This window comes from Hemicordylus capensis, chromosome 4 (genome assembly GCF_027244095.1).
Source record: "Hemicordylus capensis ecotype Gifberg chromosome 4, rHemCap1.1.pri, whole genome shotgun sequence".
NCBI lineage: Eukaryota > Metazoa > Chordata > Lepidosauria > Squamata > Cordylidae > Hemicordylus > Hemicordylus capensis.
In genome coordinates, this window is record NC_069660.1 from 130,460,418 (window position 1) to 130,476,404 (window position 15,987).

The window sequence follows — 15,987 nt, forward strand, 5'->3', positions numbered from 1 at the left end:
GGTACCCATCTGCTCTTGGGAATCGTAGTTTCCTCTTGTCTCACTCTTTCGTCTTCCTGCCTTGTTTTTAACGAGGGGCGAACTACACTTCCCATAATGCCCTGTAAACCAGCAAACTTGAGTCGCCTCCTATGGCCGGCTAGAGGGACACATTCCTGTTGTTGGTTTTTTTAAAAAAAAAAAGGTTAACGAGAAAGATCCTTTGAGCCCTCCCTCTTTCCCTTCCATTGACAGAACTGCAACCCGCCTCCAGATGCGGAGGATTGTGGGTACCACCAACCCGTCCGCCGTCGCCCTCTGTCAGCGCCGGAGGTAAAGTGGCGTGAGAGCCCGTGCGCGAGTGAGATTTGTTGCTGCCGGGGTTTCCCGCTCCCTGGGCTTGGAAGACGCGGCGGCGATGGGGGAAAAGTTCTGGCGGCGGCTGCCGATCTCCCTGTCGCTACTCCTGCTGTTTCCACCTCTTGACGCCTCGAACTTCGCTACCGCCCTGGACAGCGACTTCACTTTCACTTTGCCCGCGGGCCGTAAGGAGTGCTTCTTCCAGCCCATGCAGAACGACGCCTCGCTGGAGATCGAGTACCAGGTGAGAGACGGAGCGGCAGCGGTATTTCTGCCCCGCGTCGAAGCTGGGCGTTGCTGCCTGGCGAGCTCTCTCCTCCTCGGCGCACGTGGAGGACTCTGCAGCCCGAGAGATCGCAGGGGCCACTCGATACTTTCAGCGGACTCAAGCTTTTCCTGGACTCTCTCATCCCAGGTTGCAGACGAGGAGAGGCTGCATGTTTAGCAGGGAGGAGGAGGAGGAGAATGCGAACCAGCTGGGTTTCTCCAGGGCTCGTGAGGAGCGGGCAATTATTCCAGCATCCCTGTTTTTGTTAGGGTGTTTTGTTTAGTCCAGTCCGGTAGAGGAAGCAGGAGGAGGAGCAGCCGTCTGCATGGCTTTTGGTCGCCATGTATAGAAACGGCTCGCTTAACGTGCTAGTGTAAAAATATCAAAGGGTGGCCATTTAAAAAGAGGATGACGAGGACTCTGGAGGGACGTCCTTTCTGAAGGTAAAGCAAGGCAGCAAATTATTGGGGCGCCGGCAAGGTGCTTCCCACCGGCCATCGTCAGAGCAGCTCTTTTGAGATTTATCTGACTCTTGTAAGCTTTGCAAGGAGCGCCTCTCCTTGCACAACTTGCAAGAAGCATGAGGCTGCTGGCAACCCTCCCTCCTCCCTGCACCACTTTCGAAACTTCGAGGGATCAGTTTTGAAAGGGAGCTGGCCCCCATCAGGGTTGTGCCAAGGCAGCGTTGCATCTCGCCCCTGGCCCTGCCATGCTTTGCCCTGCCCTTGCTCTAGCCTAGATTGGTTCTTTACCTGACCCTCTGCACTGATGGTGACTTGGAACCAGGTTGAGCCATAGGGCAGGCTCCCTGTTGTAATGGCACACAGAAAAGTATGATCATTTGAAGGTATTGGTTTTGCCAGCTTGCCTTCTGCCTTGCTTTGGGTTTAGCATACAAGCACCAAACTGAATTAGGAAGATGTCTGGACGCACCCTACCCTGAAGACTGGAACTTTAGGGTGCAGTTCTAAAGGGCCAAGTAGCAAGCCATGTGACGTGAGTAACCCTTCCTTCTGGCTGTAAAAGAGTGACAGTTAATGTTTGCTTTACACAGGAAACAAGCTTAACAGATGTCATGAAAGTCTAGGTCAAACTGGTTTCAGGACCTGAATATGAGAATCTAGCCAACAGATAAATTTTGTTATGCATTTGGATTAGTTAAAGCCACGTAAGCCAAACACACGTTGAAACGGCTATGGCCAGAGAGGCCTAAATGAGCATAAGGTGGCAGTGAGCAATGTGTCTGGTCTGGAACTAACTGGACACATTGTTGCTGCTCTCCAATATTTAAACTGGCAAATTTTTAAAAGGTGCTAAAGACACATTTATTCACCCAGTATTTTAGTTTATTTATTTATTACATTTATAAACCACCCCATCCAAAGGCTCTGGGTGGTGCCTTTGATAAATAACTAGATTTATGGTTTAAAATTTTAATGCTGGTTTTAAATGATTTTAATGTTAATGTTTTCAATGTTTAAATGATTTCAGTTGTTTAATTGATTTAGTTTTCTTTTAATTGATTTTAATTGTTTTTATTTAACTGCCCTAAGTACATAAATCAAATAAATACCTATTTTGTCAGTGTGATGTGTAAATTTAGAAACTGTAACCAAAGCAACTTGCAGCCCAGTTCTTTGCAAATATAATCAGAAAAAAATCCTAATTAGTGTGTTCATTGGGATTCTTTTCTCCCCCCTTTCTGTCACCATATCTTCCTGAACTTTGCAGAAGGGGGGGAACTCTTAAGGTTAAAACCCTTTTTAATAAATGAAGTGTTCTTATTAATCTGCTGTACTATGTGCCTTGGGGAACTGTGCTTTTTAGTCATTGGAATAAGGTCTCTTGTACACTGACATTTTTTCACAAAGAAGAAACTTCTTTCTGATGAGTGCAGCCAGGGCCAGTGCTACCATTAGGCCAACTAGGTAGCCACCTAGGGCGCAGAGCCTTAGAGGGGTGTAGATTGTAGAGTGTCAATGTGTTAAGAGTGTGAGAAACTAGAATAATGAGTAGAAATGAGGGGGGGAAACTAGTTCATTTGTTTTCAACACTAAATAAATTTAGCAGTTTCAAGTTTTGTGCTTTTCATTTTTTATTTTTTTTACAAAACATCTGTTCTTGAAAGTTGAAATGGCGGGGGCGGGGGGGCGGTTTGCAAGTACTTAGCCTTGCCTAGGGCACAAAGTAGTCTGGCACTGGCCCTGAGTGCAGACATGCTTCTTCAGTAATGTGAATGATGGTAAGAAGCTGGAATGTCAAGCACTGTTGTTTTTACTCTTGGATCAGAGTTTCCTGGTTAATGTAAAGAATAAATTTTTTGTAAGGTAAAGTATGCCGTCAGGTCGATTTCGACTCCTGGTGCCCACAGAGCCCTGTAGTTTTCTTTGGTAGAATACAGGAGGGGTTTACCATTGCCTCCTCCCACACAATATGAAGTGATGCCTTTCAGCATCTTCCTATATCACTGCTGCCCGATCTAGGTGTTTCCCATAGTTTGGGAAACATACCCGTGGGGATTCCAACTGGCAACCTTCTGCTTGTTAGGCAAGCATTTCCCCGCTGCGCAGTTTCTAGAAATACTATTGCCAGTTGCTCTAAAAAGCTAAAATGTAAGAATCTTCGATAATTTTAATTTCCAGTTTGGAGGTAGCCTTATGTTGATTTGTCTTCTCCTAAGTGAGAATTGACTCACTCTAGAGATGAATTTGTAATATAAACTACACCTTCTACATATTATATCTACTACTGTTGTGTCTTCTCAGGTTTTAGATGGAGGCGGGTTAGATGTTGACTTTCACCTGATATCACCCAATGGTGAAACCCTAGTGTTTGAACAGAGACAATCCGATGGAGTCCACACGTAAGTTTAAAACTGACCATGCAAAACTCATCGTTAAATAGTTTTTACTATGATTGCTTTGGTATGAAAAAAATTCCAAACGAAGAAGTGTTTGCCTTATTATGTGCCCATTAATCTAGATCTTTGAATTACAAATATGAGGCTTCATAGTACTTCTGTAAAGTCACTTCTTTTTCTATAACTTTTATAAAACATGAAGCTTACAACTATTTGATAAAAATATGGAACATACATCGCTTCTCGGCCTTTTGGCTAAGATCAAGTGTAGTAAGTAAAATATGAAACATACAATTATTTGTTTGCACTTTACGAATAACAAGTTAGGCCCAGGTAAGCCTGGAATTAGAAGGTGGATCTTAACGGAGCATACAGCTGCTGCCAAAATAATTGTTGGGGGTGGGGCAGGGGGAATTGTGGACAGGAGATGGAGAAAAGTGGAGTATCTTAGGAAGAAGTCAGCAATGAAGAAATACTAATTAATGGACAAAGAACAGAAACAAGATGATGATTAATTTTTTAAGTGTAAGAATTATGCTCATCACTGACATATTCATTACACAGGGATACAAAGGGGGTCATGTATGCAATTTGGGACTTTTCTGGACTTTCCCACTACAGTCTCTTATCTCTCCAAGGGCTGCTTCTGGAGTTGAGAGCACCCTCCAGAAAAGCAAACGATGCAATGCAAAGGAGAAAATCTTCAACATCCTTCCCTGCCACCTTCCACACACACTTATTCTATTATTTTCCAAGGTCCTTAGGGGAGCATCTCTCTTCTCTCCCCCTCCCCCCCACATTGTATAGGTGTTCGGCACTTTGGTCCACCATTGTTTCCCAGTGGATATCTCCAGTAAAGTATCAATTGTCTCTTCTTCTTATATCGTCTGTTGTCCATTGCAAAATAGATTTCATAGAACTTTTTGTTTTAAATTGCTGCAGTTGTACTAGTAAATATTAATACAGACATCATTCTAGAATCTAAAGTGTAGTATCTGTAAAAAGGCAATAATGACTACACTTACATCTGTGGAGGTTTATGACGACTGTCGTCTTCTGAGTGGGTAATGGGTTCTTGTTTCCTTCTTTAGCTTCCCGTGGTCAGTTTCTGTTTTCAGTGACCAGGTAACTAATATCTATTGATCTGGTGCTTGCTCCGTTAGAAATTGATTCTGCACCTGTGAGGAAGCCTCTCAGTATGCAGTGCCACAGCTCCTCATGGCGTTTCTTCCCTGCCCCCACGTGGCTGCTATTTAAGGCAGGAAGAACACCAGCATTCCAGTTCCATAATGGTTTTATGCTATGATTTTAAGTAATAAGGTCTGCTGAAACCGGTAGAACTTGCTTATAAATAAGCGGGGGGTGGGGGGGGGCTCAGAACAGAGATAATGCAAGCTGAGAAAGAACAAACAAACAGCGGCAGCTAAGATTCAAAAGCTAGCTACAAGAAACTTCTGATACTTTTCTCCTTAGTACACAGATATGTGAAGTATACTAGGCATATAATCACAAATCATCATGATTATGAGACAGGTTGAAAAAATGCAGCCTGAACTGTAAAGCAATATGTCTTATGCCTACAGAGTGGAGACAAAGGATGGTGATTACATGTTCTGCTTTGACAACACATTCAGCACCCTCTCAGAGAAGGTGATCTTCTTTGAACTGATCTTAGATAATGTGGGAGGTGACGAAGAGCAAGAAGACTGGAAGAAGTACATTACTGGCACAGATCTTCTAGATATGAAACTGGAAGATATTCTGGTATGCATGCAGCCAGCCTTTAACATGTTTGTGGAATGTGCAGCTCCCTATATGTAGAGTTCATTTGTTCTGCTCTCTGCCAGTACTGTCTAGCCAGGAGTGTCTGCAAGCAGGCTAACACTATAGTGGTTAAAAAGCTATCACTAGTGGCCTGAAAGAGATGGAAAGATGGCAGGTATAATATTTGTTTGTTAAATGCATATCCTGTATGTCCATTAGCATGTTCAAGGTGGCTAACGATCAGAATTGGGGGGGAAAAACACATTTTTTTAAAAAAATGAAATCATTACAAAGGTGAAAACTGAAGGCTGACCCTTCCCTTTGCTGCTGGCAATTGATATAGAATGGTCACAGCAGGGATGGTGATGAGATGACCTTGATCCCTGCCTCTGTTATTGTCAATATATTTACTTAATTAAAATATGTTTACCCCATTCCTCAAGCACATGGCTACACAAGGCAGTGTAAAATAAAGTACAATTAAAAAAATACTCATTCCACTCACCTTATTTCTGTACACTGCCTTGAGATGCATGTTTTGGCAGTATAAAAAGGTTAAATAAAAACAGCAACAAAATTTGAAAACAAGATGAAGGCTAAAATTGAGTTAAAATTGAGAAATGATTAAAATACAGTGAGGGAAATAAGTATTTGATCCCCTGCTGATTTTGTCCGTTTGCCCTCTGACACAGAAATGACCAGGCTATAATTGGAATGGTAGGTTTATTGTAGCTGTGAGAGACAGAATAACAACAAACACACACCCTCAAAAGCCCAGTGCCCAAAAGTTAGCGATGGATTTGCGTTGTAGTGAGGGAAATAAGTATTCGATCCCCTATCAACCAGCAAGATTTCAGGCTCCCAGGTGTCTTTTCACTATATGCAGGTAACGAGCTGAGATGAGGAACACCCTCTGTAAGGGAGTGCTCCTAATCCCAGCTTGTTACAGTACCTGTATAAAAGACACCTGTCCATAGAAGCAAGCAGTCACTCAGCTTCCAAACTCACCACCATGCCCAAGACCAAAGAGCTGTCGAAGGATGTCAGGGACAAGGTTGTAGACCTGCACAAGGCTGGACTGGGCTACAAGACTATTGCCAAGCAACTTGGTGAGAAGGTGACTACAGTTGGCACGATAACTCGCAAATGGAAGAAACACAAAATAACTGTCAATCTCCCTCGGTCTGGGGCTCCATGCAAGATCTCACCTCGTGGAGTTGCAATGATCATGAGAACGGTGACAAAGCAGCCCAGAACTACACGGGGGGAACTTGTCAATGATCTCAGGGCAGCTGGAACCATAGTCACCAAGAAAACAATTGGTAACACACTACGCCGTGAAGGACTGAAATCTTGCAGTGCCCGCAGGGTCCCCCTGCTCAAGGCAGCACATGCACAGGCCCGTCTGCAGTTTGCCAATGCACATCTGAATGATCCAGAGGAGAACTGGGCGAAAGTGTTGTGGTCAGATGAGACCAAAATCCAGCTCTTTGGCATCAACTCAACTCTCCATGTGTGGAGGAGGAGGAATGCTGCCTATGAGCCCAAGAACACCATCCCCACCGTCAAACATGGTGGAAGGTGGAAACATTATGCTTTGGGGGTGTTTTTCTGCTAAGGGGACAGGACACCTTCACCTTCACATCGAAGGGACGATGGACGGGACCATGTACCGTCAGATCTTTGGTGAGCACCTCCTTCCCTCAGCCAGGGCATTGAGAATGGGTCGTGGATGGGTATTCCAGCATGACAATGACCCAAAACACACAGCCAAGGCAACAAAGGAGTGGCTCAAAAAGAAGCACATGAAGGTCCTGGAGTGGCCCAGCCAGTCTCCAGACCTTAATCCCATAGAAAATCTGTGGAGGGAGCTGAAGGTTCGGGTTGCCAAACATCAGCCTCGAAACCTTTCTGACTTGGAGAGGATCTGCAAAGAGGAGTGGGACAACATCCCTCCTGGGCTGTGTGCAAACCTGGTGGCCAACTACAAGAAACGTCTGACCTCTGTGATTGCCAACAAGGGTTTTGCCACCAAGTACTAAGACATCTTTTGTGAAGGGATCGAATACTTATTTCCCTCACTATAATGCAAATCCATCGCTGACTTTTGGGCACTGTGCTTTTGAGGGTTTGTTTGTTGTTATTCTGTCTCTCACAGCTACGATAAACCTACCACTCCAATTATAGCCTGGTCATTTCTGTGTCAGAGGGCAAACGGACAAAATCAGCAGGGGATCAAATACTTATTTCCCTCACTGTAGTATTTAAAACGCTTCTTGGAAGTGGAAGCTTTTAAAGCTCTTTTTAAAACTCATCATTCAGGGAGATTGATGAAGTTCCTATGGGAGGGCATTCCAAAGAAAGGCTCCTGTCACTGATACCCACCAACCAGATCTGTTTCAGTGGCAGGGCTGACAACAAGCTCTGTGAAGAGAAACAAAGGATCCTGGCAGATGTGGTCCAACAGATACCCCTGTCCCAAGCTGTGTAGGGCACTGAAGGTCAAAACTAAAATTATGAATCTGTCCTGGAAGAAGGCAACTAATCAAGTTCTCACAAGATAGGTATAATGCTTGTATATTGACTAGCACCCACAAGCATCCTTGTGGCAACATTCTGAACCAGTTGAAGATTCCAAACTGTCATCCAAGGCAGCTGCATGTAGAGCGCATCGCTGTAATCCAGTCTGAGTACAGCCAGTGCATGGGTAACAAAGGTCAGATCTGGTTTCTCCAGGTAGGGTCATAGCTGGCATACCAGCTGAACTGATAAAAGGCACTTCTGGACATGTCTTCCAGGGACCACTTTCTGATCCAGGAGAAGCCCCAAGCTACAAACTTGGTCTTTCATGGGGGTATGACCCCATCCAAGTCTAGATTTACCTCATCATTCAAATTACTGACCCAGAGAGGAGAGCTGGCTGGTCTTGTGGTAGCAAGTGTGACTTGTCCCCTTATGAATGGGAGATGAGAAGTTTGAGCACTGTAAGATGTTCTCCTTAGGGGATGGAGCCACTCTGGGAAGAGCATAAGGTTCCAAGTTCCCTCTCTGGCTTCTCCAAGATAGAGCTGAGAGAGATTCCTGCCTGCAACCTTGGAGAAGCCGCTGCCAGTCTGTGTAGACAATACTGAGCTAGATGGAACTATTGCCTGACTCGGTATATGGCAGCTTCCTATGTCTCCTCTGAATTAAGTTCCTTTGCCCTCATTCAACTCAGAATGGCCTCCAGGCACCAGTTTAAGGTATCAACTGCCTCCTTGGTATTGGCTGATTTAAAAGATAACTAGAATTGAGTGTTTGTGTGGCTTGGGGGGGTGGGGGGGTGGGGGTTATTCTGTATACACACAGAATGCATGTGTGCGCACACTGCCTTGCTACTGCCACCCAGAATAATACTCATTCCACTCACTGATGTAAAAAATTAGAGGGAACACTGGCATGGAGTTTGGAAATCCTCTCTAAAAGGGCTAGGTAGCTTGTAACATGAAAGGCAAGGAGAAAGTTTCAGTTTTAGCTCTGGGATTGTGAAACTGAGGAGTGCCTTCCTAATTCTTAGGCTTTGAGGCAATCATAATGGCTTATAGAAAGGAGAGGTAAAGGGGCCCACCAAGCTAACTATATGAATATTCTGCTCTGAAATTAGTCTCTACTGTATTAATGTACCTCTTTAAACATTCTTGTTCTAATTCTGATATTTTCTTCTAAACTAGGAATCTGTCAATGGTGTCAAGTCCAGGCTAAGCAGGAGTATTCAGCTACAGACCCTACTTAGAGCTTTTGAAGCTCGTGATAGAAACATACAAGAAAGCAACTATGACAGGGTAAACTTCTGGTCCTTGGTCAACCTGGGAGTAATGGTTGTGGTATCAGCTGTTCAGGTTTATATGCTGAAAAGTCTTTTTGAAGATAAAAGGAGAACTAGAACTTAAGACCCCAATGTGATAAGAACAAACACAGGGCATATGCAATACACTGCTACAAAAAAAATGGATGTTACGTCCCAGCTTGTTTTGAACAGGCAACATTAGCATTCACCTGTGACTTTAACATTGACAGTACTTTTTCCTTGCTCCATCAGAGAAATTGCAGCAAGTCAGTTTTTAGACTTGTTGTGTAACTTAATACTTGTCTGAGTTTTCTAGGCCATTTTATATTGCACAAAATACTGGAGCAAATTCAGGTTTTCAATATTTGCCATACTTGTATATATTTGTCTTAACCACTGTCAGCCTAAATGTAAGTTTTAAAAGAAAAATAGCCAAAAAACCCAATGCTTTGATTCATGAAGTTGACAGCTTGTATTCAGTATTTGGCTCTACCTTATGTGGCAATCTCAAATATTTGATGTGAACAAACTATGCTGTTCAATCAGCATGTTTCATCTAATGTCAGTGAAGACTGTTGTGGCCTATTTGTACTTACAGAAAGTTAATTGACAGCTAATGTGTATTGCTTCCAAATTCTAAATCTCTTGTCTTTCTGGCTTTGTGAATTATGTCGCCCTTGTCATAAACTCCAAATTCAATATTGACATAAGATTGGCATCTAAGGTTGATAAAGCAAGGTTACAATTGATAACAGTATAAACCATGTTTGTCCAAACTAGGTTACAAAAGGCTCAAGTTAAATGCCACATCCAAATCAGTATTTTTTGTAACTGATCCATATACACAGGAAAGATATGTAGTCTAAAGCCATTTGATCAGATATGATCTTCAGCTATGAAAATAAAACTTGGTCAAATTATTTATGTAACATTTTAGCCCTACAAGTGCTTGGGCCTACTTTAGCAACCCAATTTTGTGGTTACTTGCAGTTGCATGTACTTTGTAGATAGACTCTGGTTATTAGCAATTTAATCTGTTGGCTTTGCTGTGGTCTTGCTATCAATTTGCATAAAGTATGCAAGACATGGCTTGGACCAAAGGTGCCCTGAATTCCTGCTGTAACCTATTATAGGTTACAACTTCCCCATTCCTGCTGTAACCTATTATATTTCATACCGTTGATGGAGTGTTGGCAACAAATGACAAAGCCTGACTGAAGGCTAATTGAAATCCAGAATAGGTTTAAGATCTGGTTTTAGCTAGCATACCTATTTGCATGACCTTATGTGTTTTTACAATCATACTTTTCAATATCTTGTTTCCAATACTGTGCTGTGAGACAAACACAAAGCAACTGATGACTTTTTGCTGAAGAATGTTTCCTTTACAGTGATGTTTTTTGGAACTGTAACTTAAGGACTGATATTTTTTTTAAAGCTACCTCACAGTACTGTATTGGTTTTTTGTAGCTTGTGATTTCTGTAGACTGAAAAGAGCAAGAATCTTTCCTAAACCTGTGACCAGAAAAGCACAAACAGACTAACAATGTGATTCTAAGAATTGGAAGCAAGTCATACTAAATTCAGTGTGATTTACTCCTTAGTAAATTTGTTTAGGATTGCAGCCTGGTCTTCCTAATCTAGACTAAAGAAATGAACCATTACTCATCAAAATACTTTATATGCTGGCCTTCCCTTGGAAGAGAGTACATTCATTATATGCTTGTTTGAACAGACTCCATGGCTACAATCCCACCAATCTGAATAGATCCCAAACTGATTACTGACTGTGCCTGTGTGTTTACAATTGCAATCCGTGTTTTTCACTGTTAACTCTATGCTCCTTTCTTTTTGCATATAAACCCTTTGTTTGAAACTTGCCACAAGAAATGCTTTCAGTGGAGGTACTGAAGATCTACTGCTGGCTCTCATCCAATTCCCAGTTGACTGTCTCATAACTGGTGGTAAAGAGATCTCCCCAAAACAGAACTTAGTTTAGCTAAAACAATTTAGAGTACATTCAGCCATCATGTTTGTTTCTTACATGTACAGGTTTCTCTATGCATAAGTCAAAGGGCCAATTAGTGCATTAGAGTCACATTGCTACCTACCCGTGAGAGTATCCTATATCCTTAGCAACATATTGCTAAGGATATTTTGGATATCCTTGGATATTCCGATTTTGGAAGGGCGATATAAAAATTGAATAAATAAGGAACAACTGGGCTGATTTAAATAAGTTGTTGCACTCTTAGCCCAAGATGTCAAGTGTAAGGCTGCAACAATGTAACTCCCACCCCAAACCCCGCAGTCTACCACCTATATATTAGTACTGTTGAGAAGATAGGAGGAAGGTCTTGGAGCAGATTCATCCTTAATTTTTGCACCCAAGTTCAAGGAATCTTAAATGGCAAGACACATCCAAAATACATCTTGTGAATTAACACAGAAGTGACTGATGAAAGGCATAGGTTTCCCCCTCAACAGTATTGTAATGAAACTCAGCTATTTAAAAGTGTGCACCATACAAACTTAGGTACCAGAGTTCAGAATATTAACAGACGTGCCTGTAGAACTACAAGTGTTAACTATCCTTGCCAGAAAGCTGTGACTAAGCCTTCTACCTCTCATTAGTAGTAACTTAACTGGTTTCTCTTTGCCATGGCATAGTTCTGGCTTTCAATAAAAACCTTTGAGCTAAAAGTGTAGTAAGTGGACTTAAACAAGATTACCTTCTGTGGTACTCAGCTGCATTATATGATTTAACAATGCTGGGGAGTAAAGCCTGTGCAACTCTAAGTGAAAATGTAATGAATGGGTTATCTGACCTAAATGGCTAAACTTGTGGCTGTGAAAAAGAGAAACATAATAGATTAAAAGGAATGTAAACTCAGGTGTGTATTTTCTTTTAAAGTATTTACAGTGATGGATGTACAACATTTGAATGTATTTATCTGCTACACCAGGCTCAATGGTAGAGAGCCACAAATCAGACACTAAAATGCTCTGGTATTATCATATAGTCCAAACATGGATTTATTCATTTTAAAAGTTGCTGTAAGAATTGGGGAAACAGTCCTGCCAGGGTAGTGTTTTAATGTCAACACCATTAAACTAGGACATAGTTTCAAACTTCTAGTCAAGGCAAATGTACAAGTTGTGCACATTCTTGCGTTCCAAGTCTTATAAGTAAGGTAGCTAGTTACACTTTCCCTTAATTTAGTGTGCAAATACTGTGGGCAAAATGCCAAGAAGTAATGCACTCAGTCTCTTGGGTGCTTAAAGTAGTCAGGCTGGTTCTGTTAACTTTCATGCAAAGTGGAAGGAAGCCTCAAGTACTGGATTCAAATTCCTGCTTTTCCATGCATGAGATTAACGTTTCCGTGTTGGTTGTTTAACAGTTTTCCATTATGACTGAACTTGGACTGTGGCTTGTTCCAGCTGTAGATAGCTAACAAATTTAACGAGCCATAGATATTACAGGGAACTAAAAGTTACAGCATACATATGCACAAAATTGTCTCAGGGTTATAGTCCAAATCCCAGGTGGGTATCCATCCATAGCAAGTGTACTTGCTAATATGCATTCTCTGCTACTGAATGAGGACATCTCTGTGGGTTAACCTTCCCACATGCTCTAGAGGGTAGGACTGAAGTTAATTAGCTAGAGGCCTTATAAGCCTGGGGAAGGGTAACCCCCTCCCAGTTCTTCTAGTCCTGCCTTTGCTCCAGAGACACACACTGTCTCTCAGCCAAGCCTCTCTATTTTGTATTTTCCCTCTTAACTACTACTGTTTTGATCTCCCTTGTTCTTTACTTTTTGGCTTCCTAGCCAACATCTTTTCTCAGTCTTAATCTTTAAAACAACAACACCTCATTACCCCTTTTTCTTCCCTCCTTCCTTGCCCTACTGTCCCTGAATGGAGCAAGAGGGGAAACTGAGGGACATTATCATGCCTAAAAGGAAAAAAAGAATCTGTTCTTCCCCTCCTTGGGGTAAGATGGTGCTTACCCACTCGCATGCAGCAGGCCCATTGACAACCTTCCAGTCCTTGCCGGCACCATTATTGGGAGAAGGCAGAGAAGAGAGTCCTGACCTACTAGAAACTGGGGACCAGAAAGAGCAAGCACAGCTGCCTGCTAGCACCAGAAGGGCCCAGTTTGCCGGTGGACCACATCTCCATTCCAGCAGGACTGCTTGAAGACTGGACCAGAACACCGGAGCTTCGCATTTGGTCAGCTAAGTGGCCGCAGCATTATCCATTGCCCATGCGAGTTGGGCCTACTCACCTACCACCCAGCAGAACCCCATTGCAACTGCTAAAGTCATTGGAGGGGCGGGGAGGGAGCACTCTGAACAGATCCCTCTCATCCCTGAGTGACATCGGCGGGTCCCAGGCATCCGGAGGAGGAGGAGGAGAGTGGCTTGTCCCTCCATGTGTAGCCTGCCCTACCAAGGCCACCTCATAACATACCAGAGCAACCACAGGAGCCAGTGAGAACAGGGCCATTGTGCTCCCTCGCCCCCCCTGCACACCTAAACACCCTCCTTCTACAGTGCCTGCACCTGTGTTCCCTACTGAAATGCCTGCAAGCTGGCAGAAGTCCATGCAACAGCACCACTGTAACAAATCCACTAAAAAGAGAAATAGAGATGGTGATTCTACTTTCTCTTCATCGTCATCATCATTGAGGGGCCTCAGCCTAGTATTTCAAGTAGAATGTCTACTAGATAGCTGCTACAGAGCCGGTACCCACTCACCAAAGGAGACAGGGCACCTATATTCTATTTACCATGCCCAAGAAGGACAGATCACTAAGAGCAGTCTTAGATCTAAAATTCCTGAACAGGCTCATCTGGTGCCAGAAGTTCTGGATCGAGACCCTTCCCTAAAGAGAAGCTCTTCAACATTCCGAATTCATGGCATCAGTGGATCTGAAGGAGGCATACCTGCATATACCCATACACCCAGCGAGGTGCACGCTTCTCTGCTTCCGATAAGGTCAACATGTTTAATACAGAGCACTCTTATTTGGCCTCTCATTGGCCCCTTAAGTATTCACAAAGGCCCTTGCGCCCCCGTTGGTGCACCTCCATCTCCAAAAGATAACAGACTTCACTGACTACCTCCTCGAAGTCATCATCACTAAACAGCAGGAGGTCAAACGTACAGCTTACACTGCAAACCCTGCACAACCACGACTTGGTGAACAAGACAGAGCCATCTCACAGTATCCACAAGCCTACACCACTTGGGGGTGACAACAGACACCTCCCAAGACTGCCTTATTCTACCATTGGTATACATCAAGACCCTCACCTCACTCATACAACACATTTCAACCTCAAGGTCAATTACCCTTCTTACACTGGCAAAATTTCTGGGTGTGACGGTGGCATCCATGGATGCAGTACCTTGGGCACATTTCTACCTCTGTCCACTTCAATGGTTTCTCCTACCTTACCAGAACCAAATCAGCACACCAGATGACCAAGGTCAGGTTCACTCCACAAGTCCTGCATTCGTTACAGTGGTGGACTCCACAGTCCCATCTCTCCCAAGGCAAAACCTTCCTAGATGCACTGAAGATCATAGTGACTACAGATGCCCGCTTGTTGAGATGGGCACACTGCCTTCATACTGTGCCTTTTGAACCAGTGCATTCAATATCTCTACACCTCCTTTCGTTTAAATTGGCCTTTCTAGTAGTCATCACCTCGCCAGACGTGTATCCAAGCTGAAAGCTCTGTCAGCGAATCCAAATTTCTGCATTTTCTCTCCACTCAGTCCAGCTTATACCCAGCCCCTCGTTCCTTCCAAAACCCCTATAGATTTTTTACTGTTCACAAGACATCCTCCTTTCAGTCCAAAACCTGTCCACAACTTGGAAAAACAATGGCATAAACTGGACGTGCGACACTGTTAGGTCTCGATTGCATGGCATTGTTCAGAACCACAGATGCCCTGTTCATCTCATTCCTTCCAGCTTCCATGGACCAGAGGGTGTCCACGCCTACAATGGCCTGATGGATCAAGGCACGTATAGTGTTGGCATATGAAGTACAGAACCTGTGACCTCAGGATCCTGGCACTCTTTACTAGATCAGCAGCTATTTCTGCTGCTTTATCTACTAACACACTGCTGGAGGAAATATGCAGAGCAGCCACACGGGCTTCTCCCCATCAACTTTCACTAGACACTATAAGCTCGATCTGCATCACTCCTCTCAAGCAGCATTCAGCAGACGGATTCTGCAACACATTCTTCTGCCCCATATGCTCTCACCTGGGGTTCTCAGCTGTGGCATGTCCCACAGAGATGTCCTCATCCAGCAGCAGAGAAAGGAGCATTGGTTACTCACCATGAAGGTGGCTTCTTGCTGCTGGTTTTGAGGACATCTCATCCTACCCATCCCTGTTTCTACTGGTCTGCATTCTTTGTTCTATACTCCTACTTTGTCTCTCTCTGTATCTTGACTTGGTTGATCAGAACTAGGAGGGGTTACCCTTCCCTGGGCTTATAAAACCTCTAACTAATTAACTTTAGTCTTGCTCTCTGTAGCACGTGGAAAGGTTAACCCACCGAGATGTCCTCAAATCAAGAAGCAAGAAGTAGCCTTCATGGTAACCAGTGCCCCATAAAATTACAATTGGATACAATTTATACAAACAATTCCTTCTGCCTTTAATTTTCAACCTCAATGCACAATAACTATAGTGATCCTACAAATTACTATTTATGTACTGGTCTCTTGCTAGGCTATGACAGATGGGCTTGGTAAAAGAGAACTGTGATTAAGCTTCAGCATTTTTTACATTTCTAAGAGTTTTGCTGGTTCAAATAGGGCTTACTTAGGGCTCACTTGCCCTCTTCCTGTTTCATGGCAAGTCAAATAATTCATTCCTATGGACCGGCAGCAGCGATAAA

General features: G+C 43.4%; 1 protein-coding gene and 1 pseudogene across 1 annotated transcript; both read left to right on the forward strand.

The window, feature by feature from the left end:
• Window positions 1–190: 190 nt before the first annotated feature.
• TMED5 (transmembrane p24 trafficking protein 5) lies at window positions 191–11,950 on the forward strand. Its single transcript, XM_053246506.1, has 4 exons — window positions 191–583; window positions 3,373–3,470; window positions 5,051–5,231; window positions 8,942–11,950. Exons 1-4 carry the CDS (start codon window positions 398–400, stop codon window positions 9,158–9,160), a joined length of 684 nt encoding a protein of 227 aa, XP_053102481.1. The 5' UTR covers window positions 191–397; the 3' UTR covers window positions 9,161–11,950.
• LOC128325507 (uncharacterized) lies at window positions 3,703–3,780 on the forward strand (annotated as a pseudogene).
• Window positions 11,951–15,987: the final 4,037 nt, after the last annotated feature.